The following is a 20,228-nucleotide window of genomic DNA, read 5'->3' as shown; positions in this document are numbered from 1 at the left end:
ACAGGGTAGGGTAGGGCAGGGCAGAGCAGGGCAGGGCAGAGTAGGGCGGAGCGGAGTGGGCAGGGCGAGGGCAGAGCAAGGGCCCCGGCCAATGTCTCCCGGGCCACCAGCAGTGCACGCCTGCGCTCTGGGCACAGATCTGGCCTCGGCCACGTCCCGGTTGTGTGGCCCAGCAGCCTATGGAATTCACCGGAGTCTCCGATCCTCGGCTGCGAAAACGAACTGCCCTAACAGTTCCCAGGCCACTGCCAGATTCTCAAAGGCAGCGTACGGACAACCGGAGCCCCGGGCCCGGGCGGGGGGCTTCGGCGTGGGCAGCGGGCTCCCGTAACCCCGAGCGGAAGGCTCCCGTGGCCCGGTCCCCGCGTCCGCACCCAGCCCCTTGTTCTGTCCTGCCGCACCCACTCCCAGGCCTGCCCGCGCCGGGTGCAAGCCTAACTTAGACTCAGGGAGTCCAAGCGGTAAGACGCTACGGAAGGGACACAAACGTTAACCTCTCCGTGCGCGTCCCGACCACGCCCGGTTCCCCTGAAAGGAGGGCAGGGGAGAAGCTGAACACGGCTCCCCCTGCAGAGGCTCGCGGGTCAGCCCCAAAGCGTCCCCAGCCCGGCGCCACGTTACCGTCTGGGTGGGGTCCACCATGGCGAGCACAAAGTTGCACGACTCCGTGGTGCAGGAACGCACGGTCTCCGTCCTCCCCTCTCGGAAGAGCCGGGTCATGGAGGCCTCGTACGTGAGGCAGAACTTGCCCATGTCCTGGGAAAGGAAGAGAACTTTCATACGAGGCAGGGCAGGCGGACGGACTCTGATGCACAAGAAGGGACGGGTCGGCTTTAGCTTTTAGTCAACGTCAGTCTTCATTCACACGGGGCTGTGCAGCAGGCAGACGGAGACGTCGTTAGCTTTGCAAAGGGCTGGGGGCGGGGGAGGTCAGGTTCTGGGTAGCCCAGGTTCCGTTTCCGGGTGCAACCGATGCCATGACGCGATTTCCTGAGCTTCACGCACCACCCCCCCCCTCCCCCCGCCGCCCCAAGTGCAGACACATTTATGGGAAAAACACGAGGCAAGGAGACGTTCGGGCAAATTATTAAAAGACACAAGGTGTTGGCAGGGAACATTCCACCATGTCTGCATGACGGTGACGATGACCCAGTTGAGAAGGGACAGGTGAGGAGTGATGTCCCCCACAAGGAGGGCAGGTGGCCGGGGCGGGAGGGGAGACGAAGCAGAGGGGGGCGGCCGTGGTCTTGAGGTCTCATTGGGATGCTCTCATTTTTCCAGTGAACACGAAGAAGGCTGGCCTGCCGACGGGGGAGGGAGGCGCTGAGAGCCAGAGAGAGGGGGCGCGGAACAGAGAGTGGCTGCCCGGGGGTCCGCCAGAGTCAGCCACTCAGCGCTGTGAAGGGGGAGCGGCCAGCACTCTGGGGTTCATCTCCGGCCACACCAGCCTCTTGGGTGCGGGGCCCAGCGGGCGGAGAGCCGGCCGGAGCCGGGGGTGGTTCTGCTGTGCCTGGGGCCACGGGACGAGATCGGGGAGGACGGCAACAGGCCGGGGAGACCAAGCCCAGGGGAGGGGACGGGGAGGGCAGGACGGGCAGAGGCCCCGTGGGGTCCAGGAACGCTGTCGTCAGGGACCGCAAGGGGGCTGGGGTGACAGAGGCGGAGACCCTGGAAGGGACAGATGATGGCACGGCAGGGGCTCCAGGTGGAAGCGGCAGGTGGTGCACGAGGACGGGGTCCAAGGAGAGCATGCGCCGCGGGAGGAAATCGCTTGCAAAGTGCCCGTGGCCGCCAGGCCAGCTCGAGGACGCGCCGATTCCCAATATGGACGGGAAAGCGGCCAACGGCACTTTGTGGACCCAAATAATTCCTGAGCGGACAACAGCGCCGGGCGCTCGGGCCCGGGCGACCCCAACGTGACGGAGGGGTACCAGCTGACAATGTCACACAAACCCAGAGCCAGAGTCCAGGCTGAGCCTCCCGGAGCGCGGGCCGTGCCTGTGAGCGGCCTTCGGGGCTCTGTCCCTCCCCCAGTCCTGCCTGCGAAGAGACAGGCGAGCAGGCCACGGGGTGGGGAACACAGGCCAGGAGGCCTGTGACGATCCACCTTCGGTGGCTGGCACTTGCCCACACGGAAGGCTTCCACGCTGCCCCCCATGCCGGTGTATGTGGGGTACAGAGAAGAGTAACAAGCAAACGGGGTCCGGGCGATCTTAGCAAACACGCCTTTCAGCGAACTCGCTGCCAGCTGCGGGTTCCAAGGGGCGCCAAGGGGCACGTGATCCAGCCGCGGGCAGGGAGGAGGGAAGGAAGAGAAGGAGATCGGGCAAAGAGGGTAAATGTGGCATTTTAGTCATTTAACACAAGTTAGCTTGGGCTCCACGAGGCAACGACTTCTGTGAGGCCCACTTTCCAACACCAAACCTCAATCGTGAGTGGTCAGCACGGCCATGCAAGGTACCCACAGTTTTTTCACCGACCCCCTAAACGTCTCGGCAAACGCATCGAGCATTAGTGCACTCGGGGTCTCCAGCCGGGTTACGCCGGGAGCCCCGCTCACCCTGCCACCCCCGGGACAGCGGCCGCTCGCCCCCCGCGGACGCCTCCAGTTTCTAACGAGCAGGACCAGAAGTCTGTGAAGACACTAACATGCACGGGGCAAGAACACAAACCTGTCACACCCTGGGACGGCTGCCCCGGGCTCAGTGTTCAGGCTGGTGGTGGCACTCGGGGGGATTTTCACCTCTAGCGTCTAAATGAAAAATAAACATGACCCCAAAGCAGGAGGCAAACAGCCACAGACTAAACACAGGACCGCTGCCCTGTGTGTTCATTCAATCAGTCATGACTCGTTTGTGGATGCCTCTTCCTTGCGGCTGCCGCGTTCCTGGCACGAGATGGGTTGTGTCCCTGCCCTCAAGGGGCAAGCGTTCTAGCGGGAGAAACGGGTGATATACATAATGTAACACGGTGACAGGCGCACCGAACAGAAATAACGCAGGGTGACAGAAGGGCCACGGGGTGGCGGCTGTTTTAAATAAGAGACGGGGGGCACTTGGGCAGAGACCGAACCAACCACAGCTCTGTCTCCGAAACAGCAATTACCAGTGGAGAGCAAGTGCAAAGGCCCTGAGGTAGGGACGAGCTTGACATACTCCCAGGCAGCAAAAAGACCAGCGTGGCAAAAGCTGAGTGAATGAGGCTGAATGAGTCAATAGAGAAGGTCGGAAGGGCAGACGGGGACCAGACCAATGGTTACTAACCTTGGGAATGTGGTCACTCGGAAGGGAAAAATAGATACATTTTAGTTTCTGCCAACCTCAAACTGAAATACGGCATTTAGAAGCACAGCCAACAAACCACACTCATTATGAACGGCCCCCGTGACTTGGAAGAGAAAATCATAGCTGTTTGCGCAACAAATTATGGTTGCTACAGATATGCCAAAATATCATCTATGCTTATCACTGCTTCAAAACTACACTAGGGGGCGCCTGGGTGGCTCAGTCGGTTGAGCGCCGACTTCGGCTCAGGTCACGATCTCGCGGTCCGTGAGTTCGAGCCCCGCATCGGGCCCCTGTGCTGACAGCTCAGAGCCCAGAGCCTGTTTCAGATTCTGTGTCTCCCTCTCTCTGACCCTCCCCCATTCATGCTCTGTCTCTCTCGGTCTCAAAAATAAATAAACGTTAAAAAAAAAAAAAAATTCAAAACTACACTAGCTTTGGACCTGCTGCTCAAAATTGAGTGCTCAATTATATTTACTGCACCGCAAGTTTACGTTTAATATTGACGTGTGTTTTAATTAACAGATTACCTTTGTAACCCTGAGTATTGCCTTTTTAAAAAAAAAATTTTTTTTTTAATGTTTATTGAGAGAGAGGGACAGAGGGCTAGCAGGGGAGACACAGAGAGAGGGAGACAGAATCCAAAGCAGGCTCCAGACTCCGAGCTGTCAGCACAGAGCCCGACGCGGGGCTCGAACTCCCGAACCGCGAGATCGTGACCTGAGCCGAAGTCGGACGCTTTTAACCGACTGAGTCCCCCAGGCGCCCCCTATTTCTTATAACGCTTTATAGAAGTTATTCTGAGAGGGGATTCCCCCAGGCTTTCCTGAACTGCCTACGGGGTCCAGGGCGCAGAGAAGGTTCAGAGCCTGGAGCAGAAACCCAGGACCCGCGGGACATCTGGAGTCACACGCGGCCACGGCGAGGTCTGCGGCTCAGAGCTGAGCAGAGGAGGGTCTCTAGGAAGAGGTTCGTCCCTAACACAGCAACCGCTTCATGAGCGAGCTCGCACGTGCGAACTTCTGAAAGGAAAGAGCTGCCTGGCATTTTTCATAGGTCATCTTAGTACGCGGACCGTTCTTAATAGGCTGAGTGTGGTGTGAAAAACAGACATGGGTGGGAGGGTGGAGAATGAAGTCCTGGTAACCTCCAGCCGGAGGGCAAAGAACAGACATAAGCACGAAAACAGGTCCTCTTTCGCTTTGAAAAAGTAACTTTACACGCCCAGAAAACGCGAACACGGCACGAAAGAAGAAAATAGAGACCAACCTTCCCGGCACCGCCTGCCAATGTCTTCCATCCGTCCATCCCTTCTAGGCTCTGCATACAATAAGGCCAGAGCCGGGAAACGTTTTCTGTGCCGCGCAGGGAGCAAACATCACGTGTTTGTGGGCCACGTGGCCCGGCTGTCCCTCTACAGCTCAAAACACCCGTGGACAGCACATCCAGATTAGGTGTGACAGTGCTAATCACATGCTCCCTGTGAACCCTGAAATGCCGATTGATATTTACATGTCACGTTATCCTTCTGTTTTGTTTTGTTTTTTCAATTATTAAAAATCAATACCATTCTTAGCCCAAGGACCGAGCGAAAACAAGTCATGGACTGGATGTGGCCTGTGGGCCAAAGTCTGAAGATCACCGTAATAAATTATCAGCCTTCAAACTTTCACATGGTGTTTTACAACCACATATTTGTTCTTTTCCCTTTCTTTTCCCTTTCTTTTTCTTTCTTTCTTTCTTTCTCTTTCTTTTTCTTTCCTTTCTTCCTTTTCCTTCTTTCCTTCCTTCCTTCCTTCCCTCCCTCCTTCCTTCCTTCCCTCCCTCCCTCCCTCCCTCCTTCCTTCCTTCCTGAAAGAGAGAGAGCAGGAGAGGAACCAAGAGAGAGGGAGGGAGACAGAAAGAATCCCAAATAGGTTCCGAGCTATCAGCGCAGAGCCCAATGCGGGGCTCGATCTCACGAACCGTGAGCTCATGACCTGAGCTGAAGTCAAGAGTCGGACACTTAACCAACTGAGCCACCCAGGTGCCCCACAGCCGTGCATTTTCACAGAATACGCTAGACATCACTCGACAGTCACGTGACAGTCCGTGGTACGAGAATACCGTAATCTAACAGGTTTCACACTGATAAGCTTTCAGATTGATTCCAATTTTTACCGAGGGGTGTGCTTAAGCTGACCTTTGTGAGCCTGTCCTTGAAGGATACAATTCGCAAGGCACAATTTGCCAGGGAAATGGTTACACGTTCACGACACGTGTTTCCAGCTTTATGAGCCCAACTGCTGTGCACGAACGTCCCTTTCTAAATTGCCCTGCACAAACACGGAACTCAAGGAAGACCTTGGCAAGTGGCACAAAGATTCAGTCTCCCTTACGCTGCACTTTCTGGATTCCCGGCAAGATTAGACTGCCCACGTACATCCACTGACCGTCTGTAGCTTTCTGTTCTCGTGAAGCACCCACTTCTGCTCTGACTCTGTTTTCCTACCGGGCTCTGTCTTTTCTTCCCAAATGGAACCCTCCAGCCAATTTCCCCAACTCCATTCGCTAATTAAATTCATCCCCGCCCACCGATGTTAAATCCCACCTTTGCCATAGAGAACTGCGTGGCACTATCCGGAAGCAGCCTGGCACCGTGATAATGACCACGCTCTTCCAACTTCCACATCGCAGACTTCGAAAGAACAAGCGTCCGCCTCACTACGTGTACCCTTTTCGGATCGTCCCTGGGGATTCTCAAACGTCAGCTCTTCTAGACGAACTTGAAGCTTCCCCAAATCATCTTCGGACCTCAGACTGGGTTCACATAGGAGTGTGAACCGGGACCATTCGCCTCTATGAGGTCAAGCTTCTCTATCCCAAACCACAGCCTTGTCTCCCTTTCGGAGACCGTCTCTATCTTCTCCGTGGCTCTGGGCCCTTCCTCCCCCCAAAGTCCCACCTGCTTTATGAACACACGTCCGGATCCCAGACTCTCGTCTCTGCTCCCGTTCTGTCCGCCTGCTCTATTTTCTGCTTGGCCATCACGGCTCGACAAGGAAGATACTGGGCTTTGTAGACTCTGCAGCAGGCTCCGCTCTGAGCGTTCGTCTTAATCATAAAAGCTTTTCTGCTGGCTCTTCCCGAGAGGATGTAGTGACGGTCCCCCTGCCCAAGTATCCCGTCAGCTGCACGGACTGCACTCACGGAAAGGAGTTCGAGGACAGCGAAGCTGCCGGCTGCAGCTCACCCTTATTTTAATGGGGTGACTCACTCACCTCTTCACCTTTAAAGCCATATGCTGGCTACTGATACGTGACAGCATTGATCTCGTTAAGGAAACAGTCCCCGTCATTTAGAGCTGTCGTCAGGAACGGACGAGTGTTTGATGTCTTTTTAGTATCTGTCGAGGGGACTGTCTGGTTCCTCCCCTGATCTAATAATGCGATTTAATCTATTACCGGATTTGCTAAGACCGATCCGTCCCCTCGTTGCTGGGACCATAAGCTGCTGCTGGTGACTGTACTTTTCCTATACTGGTAGATTCTATTTGCTACTACTTTATTTAGCGTTTTTTTTTTCTTTGCATTTGTATTCACGAGCAACGTTGGCCTTTTTTGCATCCATCCCGTTCAGGCATGGGTTTCAGAACCAGCCTGCCTGGGTCCACGTTCAGCCACGCCACCGTGAGCCGCGATGTCAGGCAAGCCAGCTCACCGGCTCATGTGTGACGCACTGATGAAAAGGGTCCTGCCCAGGAACCAACCAGGCAGCTCCTCCCTTTCCGAAGCCCCTAGAACTTATGCTTGTCATGGCCCCGCAGCTGCTTCTAAGCACAGTCGCGTTTCAGGCAGCTCTCCAACTTCTGACTTTCTTAGATGTTGGTTTACTTTTGAGAGAGTGAGCGAGCACAGGGGAGGGGCAGAGAGAGGAGGGGGCAGGGGATCCGAAGAGGGCTCTGTGCTGACAGCAGACAGCCGGAGGCAGGGCTCGAACTCACAAGCCGTGAGATCATGACCTGAGCCAAAGTTGGACACTTAACCGACTGAGCCACCCAGGCATGCCACCCACCTCTGACTTTCCTTGGGTACTGACCTCCTTCCAGCTTCTTGCCTTATCTTGGGTCAGCTTTACTAATTTCTGTTGCTGCCGAAAACATTTCATCCAGTTGTTTTCAAATGGGTTACTGTGGAACCGAGTGTTCCCTTCGGAAAACCTCTGTATTGGAACCGTCATCAGCTTTTAAAGCCCTGACACTTCATATTTATGGACAATGTGTGTTCATTAATTTAAAAAAAAAATCAAGCTTATTAATCTTAAGATTCAGTTATTGTATCTTTCAGTCACTTACTCCATCAGACAGAGAGCTCAGCTCCCCTATGACTGTGCTTCTGTCCCACTGCTTTGGGTGAGCACATTATTTGGGAAAAGAAAGCCTCAAGATGGGACCATCTCTGTGAAGGACTACGGTAGAGTCGGGGCACCTGGGTGGCTCAGTCGGTTAAGCGTCCGACTTCGGTTCAGGTCATGATCTCGCGGTTCGTGGGTTCGAGCCCTGCGTCGGGCTCTGGGCTGACGGCTCAGGGCCCGCAGCCTGCTTCAGATTCTGTGCCTCCCTCTCTCTCTGTCCCTGCCCCATTCACACTCTGTCTCTGTCTCTCTCTCAAAAATAAATCAACGTTAAAAGAACTACAGGAAAGTCGATTTTAAGTACAGTTTTGGCCTGTGTGTTCTAGTTTATCCGCGGTCAACATTACCCCTCGCTGTCCCGCATCTGTTTCTTTTCCTGAGTTTACCACCCGAGAGGGGGCTCCGCTCACCAGGCGTCCCATCCCGTCGGTGGCAGAGACCCTGGACTAGGACGCGCGGGCAAGACCCAGCAGGCTGTGTTCCGCGCCAGCGGCTGCCCCCCCCGGGACAGGTGTCTGGCCTTCCCCACCCACGGGGCAGACGGCCCCGGGCACGTATGCGTCCAGGACCCCCCAGGGCTCGTGACAAAACCCCAGGCTCGTACCTTGTAATGCGCCAGCTGGAGCGCGAGCTGCACAAAGGCGTCCGGGCTCGTCCGGCACTTTTTGATGAGTCCTTTGCCGAAGGGGTGGAACGGGAAAGAATGGAAATCCACATCGTTGGCCAGAAGACTCGCGCAGCTCAGGGAAGTCTCGATCACCTCCTGACACTTGAGGGAAAGGAGAGGGAGGTTTTAGTTAACGGGGGAGGGTGGAGGGGTTACCGACGTACCCCGAAGCCACAGGGTTGGTGCCCCAAAACACACCCCGTTTTCCTCTCGGCTCTTTCCAAAGTGTTACCCAGCAGCTGTGCTTCGTTAGCAACACGGCACCCCGCTCGCCGACCAGTGGCGGGGTGGCCCCGGCAGGAGGGACGCCGGTAGGAGACGGGGGCTTCCTGGTCTGAGCGGGACCCCAAAGGCCATTTGGAACAGCCCGAGTTTTGTTTTGTGAAGCCCATCGCGGCGACCGAGGAACCAGTTTAAAGCAAGAAATGGACTGTGGTACAACCACACGATACAGACGAGCGACCGGGCCACGGAATCACACGGGAGAACCGTAAATGTGTGTTACCAAGTGAAAGAAGCCAGCCTGAAAAGGCCTCGTACGACAGGATTCCACAAACAGGACACCGTGGACAAGGCAAGATGTGGAGACCGGGCCAAGATCAGCGGTCGCCGGGGGCTGGAGGGGGGGCGGGGAGGGATGAACAGGCAGAGCACAGGTTTCTGGGCAGCGACACGACTCTTGGGATGCCGTGCTGGTGGACAAAGGTCACCACGCACCCGGCTCATCAATGATGCGTTCACCACTGAGAGTCAACCCCCACGGCGACGCTGGGCTCCGGGTGACGGGGACACGTGGGTGCAGGTTCACAGGCTGTGACGGACGCACGGCCCTGGCGGGGACGTGGGTAATGAGGGAGGCTGCGTGCGTGTGGGGTCGGGGAAGGGGGACAGGAGGGATCTCAACGGACTTTCCGCTCACGTCTGCTGTGAAACTAAAAAGGCTCTAAAAGTGAAATCTACGGACACGTTTTAAATAAATGCCGACCGACTTGGTCAGCGGTCAGCTGACACGTTTCGGCAAAGGCTACCTTTCTCTGGGGAGCACACCCCAGCCCCGGGGACACAAATGCTTGGGGTACAGCACCACATGTGACGTTTTCTACTTCGACAGTTATTTGTTGAGGCCCGGGAACTCCTGCCTGGATTACAGGAACTGGAATGTGCTATTTCCACCCCCCAAATCCCTTCCCCCCAAACGCTTCCTTCCAGAGAGTGGACTGCACCTGAGAATCTTGAAGAGACAAAAATTATAAGGGAGTGATCTGGAGTAGTTCAACCCTGGAGGAAGGGACTCAGTTTCCCACTTTCTCACTGTGACGTCTAGCTGGGTCCGAGCTGGAAACGTCGCCGACCATCTCCGCCGAAACCTCAAGCGGAAGAACTACCTAGCGGGGCCCCTGAGACAGCAGGAGCTGGGGCAGCCCCACGGCCCCCCGGAGACGCCCGCACGGACAAGGTTCAGTGTCCGTGGTCTTCAGCTGGGCTGGCGCACACCCACCAAGTACGCGTGGACAGTGCGGCTGTGAGAGCTGAAGCTCGTCCCCCACCCCGGACGACGGATCGTTCGGACTCACTTCCTCCGGGATGTCCCACTGCAGCCGGGTGGGGTACGGAATGTTCGGGTTGGGGTCGCCCTTGCAGTGCCCGTCCTCGGCATAACCCAGCTGAAAGGAGTCAGTGGCCAGGACGTACTGTCGCAAACGAAAAGATATACATGTCAAGTGAGAGAGGATTATCGTGGCCGACGGTGTTACGTAAGACGTATTTGAAATGACATCCGACGGAGACGGATCCTTGTTGTCTACAGAGATACGACTGACACGTTAACAAGAGCCACTTCTGGGGTGTGCGGACTTCACACCCTCGGCACAGCCACCTAACGTGACCGTTCCTATCTCCACTCCAGGAGCGGGGAGAAAAACGGACCCTGTGGGCTGCTCAGGAACACAGTCAGGAGTTCAAGCCCCAGGTTGGGTGTAGAGATTACCTAAAAATAAAGTCTTTCTTTATGGGGCACCGGGGTGGCTCAGCTGGGTGAGCGTCCGACTCTTGATCTCAGCTCAGGTCTCGATCTCAGGGTCATGAGTTCAAGCCCTACGTTGGAGCCTACTTAAAAAAATAATAATCATAAGCCACTCTGGAAAACGGTATGGAGGTTCCTCAAAAAACTAAAAACAGAACTACCCTACGACCCAGCAATCGCATTACTAGGCATTTATCCACAGGATACAGGTGGGCTGTTTCGAAGGGACACTTGCACCCCAATGTTTACAGCAGCACTATCGACAACAGCCAAAGGATGGAAAGAGCCCGAACGTCCATCGATGGATGAATGGGTAAAGAAGATGTGGGATACACACACACACACACACACACACACACACACACACACACAATGGAATATTACTCGGCAATCAAACAGAATGAAGTCTTGCCATTTGCAACTACGTGGATGGAACTGGAGGGTATTATGCTAAGCAAAATTAGTCAAAGACAAATATCATATGACTTTGCTCATATGAGGACTTTAAGAGACAAAACAGATGAACATCAGGGAAGGGAAACAAAAATAATATAAAAACAGGGAGGGGCACAAAACATCAGAGACTCTTAAACACAGAGAACAAACGGAGGGTTGCTCGAGGGATATTGGGTGGGGGATGGGCTAAATGGGGAAGGGTCGGTAAGGAGGACACTTGTTGGGATGAGCACTGGGTGTCACACGTAGGGGATGAATCACTGGGCTCTACTCCTGAAATCATTATTGCAGCAGATGCTAACTAACTTGGTTGTAATGTAAAAAAATGTAAAAAAAAAAAAAATGTAAAAAAATGTAAAAAAAAAAAAATGTAAAAAAATGAAAAAAAAAAAAGTAAAAAAATGTAAAAAAAAAAAAAAATTTAAAAAAATAATCATAAAATAAAACCTTAACAACAACAACAAAAAAGACCACATGTTGTAGGAGTCCGTTTCTATGAAATGCCCAGAACGGGCAAAGTGACAGAGACAGAAAGTAGATTTGTGGTTGCCAGGGATGGGGCCGGGGGGGGGATGAAAATATGCTAAAATTAGGTAATGGGGATGGCCGGACAACTACTTTGTAAAACACAAAACCCAGGGAGTTGTGTACCTTAAGGAGGTAAATTTTATAGGACGCGAACTATATCTCCATCAACAATAACAAAAACATTTCTTTAAAGAGGAATCCCAGCACCCAGTGAGCTCCCCAGCGGGGGAGGCAAAACACAAAGAAACAGACAAAAAACACCCGCCGAGTGTCTGAGCCGCTCTGCCTCGGAGCCCCCAGAGTGTCCAACACGCTGAAATTTCAGAAATACAACGGACAGCAAAATGGATTCAACTCTGACCTGATTTTTTCTTAACTGGCTTGGCACAGTGAGGCTAGCTCTCGTTCTAACGTGGTCTGGGCCTCCGAGACAAGAGAGTAGGTCAGATCCCGTCCATGCGGGGAGCCCCTGGGGTCCCCATCCAGTCCCTGGACCCAGAGGCCATTCTGTCAGCTGACGGTAACAGTTAAATGCCAGCACTTCCATCGGGGCGCCTGGGAGGCTCAGTCGGTGAAGCGTCCGACTTTGGCTCAGGTCGCGATCTCACAGTTTGTGAGTTCAAGCCCCGCGTCGGGCTCTGTGCTGACAGCTCAGTGCCTGGAGGCTGCTCCGGATTCTGTCTCCCTTTCTCTCTGCCCCTTCCCCTGCTCACGCGGTCTCTGTCTCTCTCAAAAATAGATAAACATTAAAAAAAAGAAAATTAAAAAAAAAAAAGTTACCTTGAGCGTCATGAGACCAAAGTAATACAGAATTTCTGAATCAAGGCCACTGTTGACAACCCTGGAATTTAGCAATTTCTTTAAACAAGAACTGTGACGGATGAGTTAAGTAAGCAAAACCTTCCTTGGGGGCACCGGGAGGCGCTCAGGTGGTTAAGTGACAGACTCTTGATCTCGGCTCGGGTCACGATCTCACGGTTCATGGGTTCGAGCCCCGCATTGGGCTCTGTGCTAATGGCACAGAGCTTGGTTGGCATTCTGTCTCTCCTTCTCTCTCTCTCTGTCCCTCCCCTGCTTGTGCTCTGTCTCTCTCTCAAAATAAATAAATAAACTTAAAAAAAAAAAAAAAGTCATTAAAAAAAAAAAAAAAGAAAGCAAAACCTCCCTTCAGTGATTCACGCCAACAGTGAAAACAGTTTAAACGGTTCAGGGAGAAATTAATTTTTAAAAATTAAAAAAACTGGCAGGGCCAACCCAACCCCACATTTTATTTATTATTTTTTTTCTAATGTTTTCTTTATTTTTGAGAGAGAGAGTGTGAGCAGGGGAGGGGCAGAGAGAGAGAGAGGGAGACACAGAGTCTGAAGGAGGCTCCAGGCTCTGAGCTGTCAGTGCAGAGCCCGGCACGGGGCTCGAACCCACGAACCACGAGATCGTGGCCTGAGCCGAAACCAAGGCTGAGCCACCCAGGTGCCCCATTAAATGTGTTTCTACCTAAGGAACGTGAGTTGTAGGAGGCGAAGACACGAAGGGCTTTTGTTGGGCTACTGGTGACTTCCAGTGCCCACACACGTGTTACGAAGCATCGTATCATCAGACGAAAACCACACGATAGAACGCAGTCTGGGGTCTGGATCTGCAACAACTCCCACATCCCAGCCGGAGCTGCAAAGGCTCACCTCCCACAGGTGCCCCATGATGGGCGCGTCGGCCCAGGAATGTTCCGCGTTCATGCCCACCTTCCCGTTTTTGAAGACGATGAACGTGAAAGACTTATCGAACCACCTGCGGGAAACAAAAATTACATGTTTTATTCTGGGTGGGCTCCTGGGCCCCCGCCCCTCGACAAGCTGGTCCTGAACCTCTGTGGACTGATGATAAGAGCACACGTTGGACTCTGAGGCCAGTCGCTTCTCTGTATCAGACACAGGCGTAACCATTTGCGCGCTGGAAACTGGCAGAATAGAACGTGTTATTCTAACGTGAACCAGCCCACAAGGCAATTGCCAAAGAGACAGGAGGCCACGTGCCCGCACACCCCCGCCCTGGGCCAAACCTCGTCCCCGGGGGCAGGGCAGGCAGGACCTTGCTTCACAGACAAGGGACAGGAGGCTCCAGGACGGTCACGATCAGTGAGCAACAGGTCAGCCCCGTCCACCTCCTTCCCCTGCCTGGTCCCAGACACCAGGAGCCACGCCTGTCACCACTACCATGACAGGTGGTCACGCACAGAAGGCGTTAGGATCTCAAGTCTGCCGCTTAAGCTGTGTGTGTGTGTGGGGGGGGGGGGGGGGGGGGCGGGGTGTTGGGGGGGAAAGAAGAAAGTAAAGAGTTGTGCTTTAAGTTTATTTCTTTATTTTTGGGGGTGGGGGGAGAGAATGAGAGGGGGAGGGGCAGAGAGAGAGGGAGAGACAGAATCCCAAGCAGGCTCCACGCCATCAGCGAAGAGCCTGACATGGGGCTCGAACTCACGAACCGCGAGATCCTGACCTGAGCCGAAACCAAATGTCGGATGCTTAACGACTGAGCCCCCCGCCCCCCCCCCCCCCGGGCGCCCCTTAAGAGTTGTTTTTGTTTTTTTGTTTTTTTGTTTTTTTAATTTTTTTTTCCACGTTTTTTATTTATTTTGGGGACAGAGAGAGACAGAGCATGAACGGGGGAGGGGCAGAGAGAGAGGGAGACACAGAATCGGAAACAGGCTCCAGGCTCCGAGCCATCAGCCCAGAGCCTGATGCGGGGCTCGAACTCACAGACCGCGAGATCGTGACCTGGCTGAAGTCGGACGCTTAACCGACTGCGCCACCCAGGCGCCCCAAGAGTTGTGTTTTACGTGAGCTCTTATTCCTCAAGAGCGGAGATACCAGAGGCAGATGCGGTGACATGTGACGTCCCTTCCAAACTCGCAGGAGAGCTACGGTCCCTCAGGAGGGAGGGGAGGTGCAGTACCTGTCATAACACCTGCCGTGGAGGAGGGACTTGGCATAGGAGTCCATCGACGCATCCGGGTCTTGCTGCCTGTACCCCTGCTCGGTTTCATCCAGCGTCACAAAGAACGCGGCCTTTTCCACGGCGTCGAGGGACTGCTTATTTTTCCCGCGGCCAAAATAGGCCTGGCGACACTTGGCCCAGGGGACTCTGAAATCAGAGTTCAACGGAGGTAAGCCCGCGGCGATGCGGGGACCTCTCCTTACCTGTGACGTTCAAAATGACAGCGTTTTTCCCAGTTTGCTAGGAATCGGAGGGGACTCGCACACTTAGGATTTTGCGGGTACGACTGCCCGCGGGTGGCCGTGCCGTTTGCGGGCAGGAGTTCGACGCGCACCTCCGTTCGCAAACTGCTGCACGCGCGACAAGAACACAGGCTGGCCTGTGAGCTCAGCCACCTTGGGGCAGTGACCCCCGAGAAAGCGCCCCTCGCGCCTGCACCAGGGTCCCCATCCTGGAGCAGTTCTGGCAAGGAAGTCACCGCAAGTGTGTGACCGCCACCTCGTCCCTGTCCTAGCTCCCTGGTCAACGCGACCGCCCCCATTTTTTCAGAGGGGGAAACTGAGGCACAGAGACGTGGTCACAGCTACTTTGTGGCGAGGAGAGCTTCAAACCCAAGTCCCGCCCAAGTCCGTGCTGCGAACGACCCCGGGACACCCCCGGGACAAGAGGCGCCCCCGGGAGTGCAAGTGAAGGGACTCTTCTTCTCCACCCGCCTCACGGGAGCTACAAGCAGCCGATGTGACACCCACCTCCCGAGAGGCGCCCCAGCCGTGGCTGCTTGGACTGCTCCTGGGCCCCTCACTCAGCGCCCCCTCAGGTCTGCCGCCCCACCCGCCCCTCCAGGTCAGGGTCACCTGGTCTGTCTCCCGCCCTCTTCTCTCCCCGGCCCGGACGGCTCTCGTCAGTGTCTGCCAGGGGACAACGGTGACAAGGGCATCTACTCTGCACCTGGTGTGGTGCGAGGGGGCAGGAAGGTGACAGGCCGGCAGACACGCTCGGCGTCTACACCGAGGGCTCCGGGAGGTGAGATGGGGGAGCTCGGGGCCGGGTGCCCGCTGAGCCCCGCAGGGGGTGGGGGACCCCAGGAAGACCCGCTCCGTGGCTGCACCGCGCCCGCCCGCCATCCCGCGCACTGACGCTCACGGGCACGTGGGACGGGAGCTCGTTCCCCAGGACGGACCGTCCACCGCCGTTCCTCGCAGCCCTGTCGAAGCCCAGCGATGACCCAACACTCCCGGGGCTTCTGGGACCGAGCCTCCCCTGCTGCTCAGGCTGCCGTTCCGGCCCTCCCTGCCGGAGGACCCCCTTGCCTGCAGGAGCCCCCGGGCCAGAAGAATCTCGCAAACGTGCTCGGGGTGCCTGGTGGCCCCTTCAACAGCAGAATCAAGCCCAAACGTAGTCGGGCACACAGAACCCTCTCCGCCTTGTGTTCCGGCGTCCCCGACCCCCTCTGCAGCTCCCTGCACGGATTGTGCAGTGCGCTCCCTGGACGCCCCTGCCACTTGTCAGGCCCGCTGCCGCCCTCCGCGTGCTCGTGCCCGGGCATCTTCCTCTTCTCTGAGAAGGGTCACTCACCACCTTGCTGCCCTCGCAGCTGCCACATCGCCGGAAGCCGGTGCTGGCCAACCGGGGACAATACTGCCCCCTGGTGACAGCGAGCAAAGTCTGGGCAGTTGTCACTAAGTGGTGGCTGCTGGTGTCGGGGGAGGGGGGAGTAGCGGGGGGGGGGGGGGTTGGGTGGGCAGGATGCTGCTTAACATCCCCACGCACGGGCCAACGTCCCCACCAGGACACAGATTTCTCCAGCCCAATGTGCACACAGCCAAGGCTGAGAGACTCAGCTGTTTCCGAGCTAATTCCTTAAGTAAACAGAAGCCTCTGAACGATCTTTAGACGTGGCAGGAAATCTATCCCTGACGCGGAGGCCTTGGTTTAAACTTGTTCCGTGTCCTAAATTAAATACGCCCGCGGCCGCACAAAACAGGCTGACTCCTCTCCGTCGGGGGCCCCGGTCCCCATGCGGACGCAGGCCCACCCGCGCGCACACGCGGCCTCGGTGACCCACCAGCAGTGACGGGGACGCCAGGCTCTGGCCCCGCCCCCACCGCCAGCAGCAGGTCGCCCACAGGCACCTGTCCTCCGGCTGAGCCCCCGGGGAAGGGCGAGAACCACGAGGGGTCCCCGCAGCCCCCAGGCACCACCGGGGTCACAGACACCGCGCACCTTTCTCCCGCGGTGAGGGCCGCCAGCTTGGCCTCCCCGGGCTGGGGCTCCGAGGGGTCGTCCAAAATCCTCTGCATCTGCTGCTCGATTTCCCGGGGCTTCAGCAGCCGGCCGTCGTGATAGAGCCAGACCTTGAAGTAACGGCCTTTGTGGAACACGACGATGTGCTTGCTGTCCCTTATGTGCTGGATGGTGTCTGCGGCGGGACGCGGGGCGAGACACAAAATCCAGAGGCGTGAGGTTACGGGAGAGGAGAGAGGCACCCCCCGCTTTCCCGCGGCACCAACCCCTCGTCCCGCGTCCCCCCAGCTCGGCCCGTCCGTCCAGTTCTCAAGAGTCTCGAGAGTCCGTGTGGCATCAGACTGGAGAGCTCTGGGATCACACGGGTTTCGCTCTGGCTCAGCAGCCCTGCTCAGTCACTCGAGGGACGTACCATCCTGGGCCAACGACTTAAGACTGCTGAAGGGTTTCTACCAGAAAACTCCAGCAAACGTGCAGCCTTTACTTCAAAGTCAGAAATAAGAAGGGGCGGCCGGTTGGGGCGCCTGGGTGGCTCAGTCGGTTGAGCGCAGACTTCGGCTCAGGTCACAATCTCGCGGTCCGTGAGTTCGAGCCCCGCGTCGGGCCCCTGTGCTGACAGCTCAGAGCCCGGAGCCTGTTTCGGATTCTGTGTCTCCCTCTCTCTGACCCTCCCCCGTTCATGCTCTGTCTCTCTCTGTCTCAAAAATAAATAAACGTTAAAGAAAAAAATTAAAAAAAAAAAAAAAAAAAAAAAAAAGAAGGGGCGGCCGGGTGGCTCAGTTGGTTGAGCGTCCGACTTCGGCTCAGGTCATGATCTCACGGTTCGTGGGTTCGAGCCCCGTGTCGGGCTCTGGGCTGACAGCTTGGAGCCCGGAGTCTGCTTCAGATTCTGCGTCTCCCTCTCTCTCTGCCTTTCCCCCACTTGTGCTCGCTCTCTCTCTCTCTCTCTCTCTCAAAAATAGACAGACATTAAAGAGGTAATTATGTTAAAACATGGTGAGTAAGGTGAACCTTAACCCCGTATGACTAGGATACTTATAGGAAAAGATCAGGACACAGACACACACAGAGGGACCACACACAAGGAGAGAGGACTCGGGAGGACCGGGCCCTGCCCGTGCCTGCACCTCCAGCTCCCGGCCTCCCGGACCAGGAGGCAGTGAATGTGTCTTTAAGCCACGCTGTCTGGGGTGTTTTGTGACCACGGCTCTAGAAACTAATACACTCCGTAACCAACAGCCCAAAATATACACTTAAAACAACAAAAACAATAAAGACTTAGGAATAACTCTGTCAGATGAGGCCCAAAACCCTGGCAGAGAAAAGTACAGCAGCCCCCCACCCCTGACCCAAGAGGGGTATGTTCCAAGACCACCCCCCCTGCCGAGTGGGTGCCCGAAGCCAGAGTGCACTTAATTCTAAACACATTACTGGCTTTTCTGTTTTACATACCTACGATCCTACGATAAAGTCTGATTTATCAACTAGACGCAGGAGGTTAACAATAATTAATAATAAAACGGGACAAATGTAGCACATGTGAACGTCGTTTCTCTCTCTCAAAATACCCTGTCCTCACCCTTCTTCATGTGATATGGTAAAACGCCCACGTGGTAAAAGGACGTGAGGCAAGGGACAAAGGGTGTGACACAGGGTGAGGCTGATGTTCTAGAGGACCATGTGCTTCCCGCACGGCGGCTGGCCGCGGATAGCCGAGACCGCGGAACGCGAAACCGCGGACAGGAGGGGGCAAAACCGTAGGACGCTTCATTAAAATCACTTTTACAAACACTATTAGGGGCAACTGCTTTTTGCTGGCCCGGCCACTTTTCGCAGCAGTCTGGCCACGGGCCACCCGAGTCCAGAGCGTGAGAGAGACAGGGGCTGACTTTTTAGCCAGGACGCCCCACGCCGGGGGAACAGCAGGTACGCTGCTCGAGTGACTTTTCAGAAAGCTTCTGAATCCCAGGTCCCAGAAAGCAGAGTCCAGACGGAAGCCCACCCAGAGGGCAGCTTCTGCGTCCAAGGACCCCCGTGCCCAGCACCAGGGGACAAGTTACCGCCCAGGGCTCACAGTCTGGAAGCACCCGGCTGCCTCAACACCCCCGCTCCCCCCACGCCAAAGCCGATCAGCTTGGGACTCTATATACGACCAGCTTGAAAGGCAGCAATGGGTTCGTCAGGGTGGCCGCCATGAGGTCTAGACAGGTTCGTCAGGTGAGAGTGGCAGGTATTTCCTCCCGGCACGGCCACCCGGAGGCTCAGTGGCAGCACAGCCTGAGCTGTGGCCTGGCAGGCCTGGGACAGTCCCCGGTGATGCCACGTGTTCCTTTCATTCTCAAGGGTGCCCTGGCTTGGGCGGGTGATGTGGCCGCCCTACGCTCTGGGAGGGTGGGTGGGGGTCAGCCGTCCCGGCTCAGGTTGCTCCCGGGGGGCACAAGCCCGCGTGCATCACACGTGGGCCAGAGCAGACCGCCCCTGCGGGAGCCAGAGGAAGAAGAGGACACTCCTGCCCGGATCTGGAGCAGGCTCCCTATAAGACGGCCTTCAGCCCAAGAGAAACTCAAGTCTGAAGACAAGCCACACGTCCGGTCAACGGAAGGAATGTTCCCGAGCCCGCATTCTCACAACCTCAGGAGGGGTGGGCACGAATCACGGCACTGTCACTCCGCCGCCTCCGTGTGGAGCGAAAGTGCTGCTTCCGGAAGGAGCCCCACTCACCCGTCTCCTCTCCCGGGATCCGCGAAGTATTGAACATCCGCTCCCACTGAGCGGAACAGAGTGGGACTGTGGATCCCAGCAGCAGAATCTGCAACAAAAGTATGTTTCAAACAAATAAGAATTCCATGGCGGGGGCGGGGGAGGATGCTGAATTTGTGGGGCACCGGGCAGGCTCAGTGGGAAGGCCGTGCAACTCTTGATCTCGGGGTTGTAAGTTCGAGTCCCATGCTGGGGGTAGAGATTACACAAAAGAATAAAAAAAGAAAATCTTTAGGGGCGCCTGGGTGGCTCAGTCGATTCAGCAGTTAAGCAACTGATTTCGCCTCAGGTCATGATCTCGCGGTTCATGGGTTCAAGCCCCGCACCGGGCTCCGTGCTGACAGCTCAGAGCCTGGAGCCTGCTTCTGATTCTGTGTCTCCCTCTCTCTCTGCCCCTCCCCTGCTCACACACACTCTCTCCCAAAAATAAATAAACATTAAAAAAAACTGAAAAAAAAATTTGAAATGCTGGATTTGTTTTCCAAGTGCACAGGGCGTTCGACTTAATCCCTTGCAAACTCTGCAAAGAGCAGCCTTTCTCTGGGATGCCAACCTGCACCGCAAAGCAAAGCTTGAACTGTGCCAGGGCTTCCGGCATCTTCCTTCCCAAGTAACACGTTCTGATCGGTCATTTACAAACTGACACTTTCAACCAAAGGCGTATTTAAGAAAGAAATGCCTGGGTGGCTTGGACAGTCGAGTGTCCTACTTTGACTCAGGTCAGGATTCATGGTTTGTGAATTCAAGCCCCGCATCGGACTCTGTGCTGCTTGGGATTCTCTGTCCTCCTCTCTCTGCCCCTCCCCTACTTGTGCTCTATCTTTGTCTCTCTCAAGGGGAAGGGGAAGGGGAAGGGGAAGGGGAAGGGGAAGGGGAAGGGGAAGGG

At 55.7% G+C, this 20,228-nt stretch overlaps 1 protein-coding gene across 2 annotated transcripts in view; it reads right to left on the bottom strand.

Moving 5' to 3' along the window:
- The window catches only part of CPT1A (carnitine palmitoyltransferase 1A), a 56,075-nt gene that overhangs the window by 4,563 nt on the left and 31,284 nt on the right, over positions 1 to 20,228 (bottom strand). For both annotated transcript variants that reach the window (XM_049641699.1, XM_049641706.1), the window contains exons 9-15: positions 19,304 to 19,391; positions 16,562 to 16,757; positions 14,297 to 14,485; positions 13,030 to 13,135; positions 9,918 to 10,034; positions 8,281 to 8,445; positions 622 to 756 (exon numbers count right to left, since the gene is read on the bottom strand). In XM_049641699.1, coding sequence (XP_049497656.1) covers positions 622 to 756; positions 8,281 to 8,445; positions 9,918 to 10,034; positions 13,030 to 13,135; positions 14,297 to 14,485; positions 16,562 to 16,757; positions 19,304 to 19,391 — 996 coding nt within the window. The remainder of the gene's footprint in view (positions 1 to 621; positions 757 to 8,280; positions 8,446 to 9,917; positions 10,035 to 13,029; positions 13,136 to 14,296; positions 14,486 to 16,561; positions 16,758 to 19,303; positions 19,392 to 20,228) is intronic.

This window comes from Panthera uncia, chromosome D1, assembly GCF_023721935.1.
Source record: "Panthera uncia isolate 11264 chromosome D1, Puncia_PCG_1.0, whole genome shotgun sequence".
Taxonomy (NCBI): domain Eukaryota; kingdom Metazoa; phylum Chordata; class Mammalia; order Carnivora; family Felidae; genus Panthera; species Panthera uncia.
Note: the sequence above shows the minus strand (reverse complement) of the source record. Positions and strands in the feature narration are given on the sequence as shown.